The following is a 5,721-nucleotide window of genomic DNA, read 5'->3' as shown; positions in this document are numbered from 1 at the left end:
TTATTTTAAAAAACGCCACGAGAACGGAAAGGATTGGCCGTCACGTGGGATTTCTCAAACCCTTTGTCTCATTCTGCTACATTGATGGACTCCATTCCCCATCGTGTCCATGTATTAAAAAACGACAACAATGCACTGTGATGGAGAAAAGATCATCGGATTGCCATCGCCTGTGCATTCTCATGTATCAATGGAGAGTGTTTGCTTTGTGCTGATGCGCCAATCCGCCGACCACTTCCAATTGCCCTTTTTGCAATATATACAGTATATATATATATATTTTATATATCTTTCAGAGCCTGAGGCGATGACACAGTTCCTCGCCCGTCCAGTGCGCTGGGTGATGAACGGACCTGCTTCTCGCTAGGCAGCGCTTCCATTGCCTGTCAGGTCACGTGCCCCCGACATTGATTTGTGCTGGAAGAAATCTCATTATGCCACGCTGCTCAGGCATTAGCAGGAGGGATGGGGATGCACCCCCCCACCCCTACTACAGCCTTAAACATACATACATACATACCTACATACTGTACATACATCCATACATACATACATACTGTACATCCATACATACTGTACATACATGGACAGCATGGACAGAGATGTACACTCACATAGCTTCAAAAGCATTCGCACAAGCAAGGACCTTGTTCCACTGCCTACACCGTCCCAAGACGCAAGACACCCTGGGGCTCCTCCCCCCACCCGTACCACCCCCTCCCGCCATCCCCCACACCCCAAGCCTGGCCTCTTTAATCAGGCTGCACCCCACACACACACCCCCCCGCCCCCCGTGTGTGTTTGATCCGGCTGCCAGCCGCCACCCCCCCAACCGCCCACAACCCCTTCCGCACTTCAACCCTCATGCCTATTCAACGCTCCCCACAGCTTCCCTACACTCACCCCCCCCCTCCGCCCCTGATGCCTTTGGGCGAGAGACTATGGATCTACAGCAAACATATCTCCTTGGCACCCGCTTCGCATCAAAGGGCCCGCGGGGCGGCAGAGGAACATCAAGGCGATGGGTTCTGGGTTCTTCTGTACCGCCGCGGCCCATTTGTTCCATCGACAACGTGCATAAGTGGGATATTAAGAACAGGAAGCCCTTGTCTTGTTTTTAATGAATGAGCTTTTTTTTTTAGTGTGACGTTGTCTCGTTTGGACAAAATCAGTGAAAGAGAATCTCTATCGCTCTCTCTCTCATGTTCTCGGTCTCTCTCATGTTCTCGCTCTCCTTCATGTGGCTGCTTTCTCATGGTCTCTCTCTCTCTCTCTCTCGCTCTCGTGTTCTCTCTTTCACTTTCACTTTCACATAGGACGGAGGTCTGCTGATCAACAACCCCACGGCGTTGGCCATCCACGAGTGCCAGTGTCTGTGGCCCGGCACGCCCCTGGAGTGCGTGGTGTCGCTGGGCACGGGCCGCTTCGCCACCCCGGGCAAGCACAGCGCCACCCACACCAGCCTCAAGACCAAGCTGGTGAACGTCATCAGCAGCGCCACCGACACGGAAGGTAGGTCACCCTAGACGACACCCTCTTCAAAACAAGCCGAGAAACACATAAACAAACAACATCCTTTTCTTCCCCCTCCCCCCGTGGCGTGTCACATTCAAAGCAAAGGCCCGGGGGCGTTTTGAACTCGCCGTATCACCGGCCAGCCGAGAGCTCCGCTGGCGCAGGCTGAATTTGTGGTGGTGGAGCCCTGCCTCATCACAAGCCCTGTGCCGGTGGGTGGTGGGTCACCTCTGGGCAGGGGGCACCTCTGTACCTCCCTAGTTTTGGCGAGGGAGCGCGTCCCCGTGGCGGCGGTGGGTTGGGGCGTGACCCAGATGCAGGGGTTTTGGCGCCCGATTCCCCCGCCCCCCCCCCCTGGTTTTTGGGATTAAGCTCTGGGATTGGGCCTCTTGTTATTTAGAGAGAGCAGATTAGTGGAGTGTTCATCATCCATTTTTCGCCCTCTACCCGTAAACCTCGGTCCCAGCTGTTAATTGTGCGCATGCTTCCTCCAGGGTGTGTACCGCACACAAAACAGCAGCCGGTGCTGTGGTGTGGTGGGAGATGTGAAGACAAATATTATGTTATCATAGAAACACCCATAATGATAAGAAATCCAAACTCAAACATGGTTAACATTGATCGTTCCTTATTTTTCTGTTTAATAACCATTGAACTGAAAATTGTTGGGGTATAATCAGGTTTTTTTTTTAGATTCTGTTTTTTTTATATAATAGCTTTTTAAAATATGAATTTAATATTATTATGTTCAGCGTTTTCCTATAGGGTCGGCAAGCCCAGTAAAGGTGCAATCAAAAGCATTGTAGTGTAAAGAATCAACCCCTACAACAACCCATTTGTGACCCATAACCGATGCATACACCGGCAAATACAAACAATACACCCAATCCCACAGTCCATGAATCTGACTCATCCATTCCTCCCACCCCGCATTGAGCAGGCGGTAGCAACCTTAAACAACCCTAATGGGATGCAACCATCGCACTTCCGACGTCCATTGATTTTGGAGAAGGCTTTTCACTATTGTGTGCACTTTTCGTGTTAATTGTATAATTTGCCACGTCATTACGCCAAAAGGAGATTTGAGCCAATGTTTTATTCAGTGGTAACCTGCCAGGTTTCACTGAACCCAGTGGCCAGCCGCTTTGATTTGATTGGTCTGACCTCCTGAACCTCCCTTCACCTCAGAGTGCTGCGAGAGCAGCAACGCTCACACATGCTGCTCTGTGCGCCTTCAAGCACATCTCCTCAGTTATTCTCCCTCATGCGCTTCGTTTTCAATACAATACATATTTTATACATTTCCATTTTTCCGTTCACAGACCCACATCTCTTTGAATCGCGCATGACAGCCTTCTCCCTCCCAGGAAGAAAAGTATAAACATCTCGGTACCAGTGCACTTTGAATAACCTTCATTCTGGCACACACACACATTTCCAAAAGCCGCCCCGAAACATTTGCTTTTGCGTTCCCATGTATAGCTGTCAGAAACGGCTGACGTATTGTTCTGGCGTTGTGCGCTCCACCAACTGTGACTGTAATCTCTGTTTGCGTTGTGTTTGTACACGCTGGGCTGTATTAGGCATGTATTTATGCGCTGATGTGTAACCTCATGTACATGCCTGGACTCTTTTTCATCATACCTTTCCCCGCTCCCCTCTCCCCTTCTCCACGCACACACACACACACACACACACACACACTCCCACACTCCCCTCCTCCCCTTTCTTTCTCTCACACACACACACAGAGGTCCACACCATGCTGGACGGCCTCCTCCCCACCGGCACCTACTTCCGCTTCAACCCGTACATGAGCGAGGAGATCACGCTGGACGAGAGCCGGCAGGAGAAGCTGAACCTGCTGCAGGCCGAGGCCCAGCGCTACCTGGGCCGCAACGAGGAGAAGATGAAGAAGGCCGCCGCCATCCTGACCCGGGACAAGGGCTCCGGCCAGCGGCTGACGGAGTGGGCGGGGCTGAGGGCCGACATGCACGGCGGCCTGCGCGCCCTGTCCAGGGCCAAGCGCTCGTAGCGGTGACCGCTCCGAGGCGGTGGCGTCGTCGTCCGAGGGGGCCCCGAGAAGCAATGTTCCGGCACATTCGGTGTAGGGCCCGCCATCTTGGTGCTTCTTGAGTAAAATAATCGATGGGGGTTATCTAGAGTAACCAAGCAACCCGTTGTTGTTGTTGTTGTGGTTATTATAATGGTGAAGAAGCACCAGTATGGCCGCTCGGAATGTGCGGGACGTGGACGTGGACCACCGCCCTCCATACCTCCACAAGCTGCTCATCGTACCTCAACCGAAAAAGCATCCCCCACCAGGCTGAACCCACCAATGTACCTCTGGGACAGGTGGTGGGGTGGGGGGGGTGGTTTTCTGGAGCACAACTCAACCGACCCCAGGTGATTTTTTTTTTTTTCTTTGATTAGAGATGGAGGAACGGAGGGCACTGTGTGTCACGTGATGGGGCTCGGTGGCACACAGCCTATAGGGAATCATGACTGGAAAGCCGAAACAAGAGTTCAGGAACAACCGTTGCATTAACTCCTGGTGCTGTTAATCATAAGTGCAAGATAGTATTTTATCTTATTTTTAAGATATGTATTGTAAATAATACATAAAAAAAAAAAAAAACTCTTTCATACCACTTTACTTGACAATTGATTTTAAGTATTGGTGCATGCATTGCCTCAGCAGCTTAATGCACTCGGTGTGCATGCTGGAAGCGCACCTCCCTGCATTAACGCTAGTCATGCAATACATAGCAGAGAAACTGTAGAAAACATACAGCTGCTGACAGAGAGCAGCTACGACCAGTTTGGCCCAACACTGTTCTTCTGGCATGTTTTTCTGGCATTGAAAAAAACACAATTTGTATACATGTATATCTGCATAAAGAATGATTTTATTTATAAGTTGATATGAAAAGATAATAATAGGACCTTTATGTGATTAATTGTGTTGTTTGGTACTCCTAAACGTCACTGCCTACCAATGACCACTGGAAGAAACAATGTAATGTAATTCTAGGGAATTGCGGTGTGTTAACACTCTTAACCTTTTTTTTTATTGGATTTTATTGATGATTGATACTAACCTCACTGGGAATCTTACCGTACCACAAGTCCAGTATAACTGCTCTCAGCAGGTCCATGTAGTTTAATATTGAAGTAATAATGAATGCCGTCACTCCAATGTAACACTTTTAAAATCTATATCAGACAAATGATCCCAAAGGAAGTTGTAACAATTGTAGATGTACATTGTGTAATTCTAGTAACAAAAAAAGATTGCTTACGCTTGTTTAAAATATAGTTTCTCTTTATTTAACGACGTTGCACTGTAAAATATAATTACAGGTTTAAAGGATTAACTGTGGATCACTTTTACCCAGTGTGCTGTTGCTGTTAAAGCCCTGGTCTGTTGCCCCCGTTTAACCCGTCTGACTTGACTGCAACAGAAGGACGTGTGACGGAGTCATGGTCACCGCAAACTGACCTAAGCTGAAAAGGATAGAGCTGGACAAGCGCCAATTTGTTGTTGCATCTCGCCATTTTCCCCATTGATCCCCCTGCAAGGAGTGTTTGGAGTGTTTAATTAAAATCTTTCCGCTGAACCTCACTGTGTCCTAATTATGTGTGATTACACGGGTGCTATCGCAGAAAAGCGGCTGTTTCCATTGCTTAGGGAAACTCGTGCTCATTAGGGAGGTAGGGGAGGCAGTTGTTACCTTCAACTCTGCTGTATTATTGCTCAGCAACAGCGATAACAATATGTTTACAGTGTTGATTTTGTGTGTGTGTGTGTGTGTGTGTGGTCTTTTTGCATTGCTGTGTGTGTTTTGTTAATAAGTGGACAGTTAAGATGCAGGGTCATTCAAAGATACTTGGCAGACGTCATCAGTGGAGGAATAGCTGGAAGCCTGTGAGGAGAGAGTGGGGAGAAGGGAGAGAGAGATGGTGGGGAGAAGGGAAGGCGTGTGAGAGGGAGAAGGGAGAGAGGGGCGAATGGAGAGAGGGGAGAAGAGAGTTGAGGGGAGAAGAGGGGAAAAAGCTAGAGGAGTAGAGAGTGAGACAGATAGTGGGAGGAAGGGAGAAGCAGATCGAATGAGGGCTAGAAGGGAGAGAGAGGGCGAAGGAGCAGGGAGAGAAAATAGATAAATGACCGAAGGAGCGGTGATGGATCACATTCCCCCGCAGCAT

The 5,721-nt window shown here is 49.0% G+C and overlaps 1 protein-coding gene across 1 annotated transcript; it reads left to right on the top strand.

Annotated features, from left to right (window-relative positions):
- Window positions 1–307: 307 nt before the first annotated feature.
- LOC311374970 (calcium-independent phospholipase A2-gamma-like) lies at window positions 308–5,194 on the top strand (the record flags this gene model as incomplete). Its single annotated transcript, XM_084490693.1, has 3 exons — window positions 308–340; window positions 1,317–1,512; window positions 3,267–5,194. 3 exons carry the CDS (start codon window positions 308–310, stop codon window positions 3,548–3,550), a joined length of 513 nt encoding a protein of 170 aa, XP_084346819.1. The 3' UTR covers window positions 3,551–5,194.
- Between the last annotated feature and the right edge of the window lie 527 nt (window positions 5,195–5,721).

The sequence above is a fragment of the Micromesistius poutassou genome (assembly GCF_964030765.1).
Source record: "Micromesistius poutassou genome assembly, contig: SCAFFOLD_5866, whole genome shotgun sequence".
NCBI classification, from domain to species: domain Eukaryota; kingdom Metazoa; phylum Chordata; class Actinopteri; order Gadiformes; family Gadidae; genus Micromesistius; species Micromesistius poutassou.
Note: the sequence above shows the minus strand (reverse complement) of the source record. Positions and strands in the feature narration are given on the sequence as shown.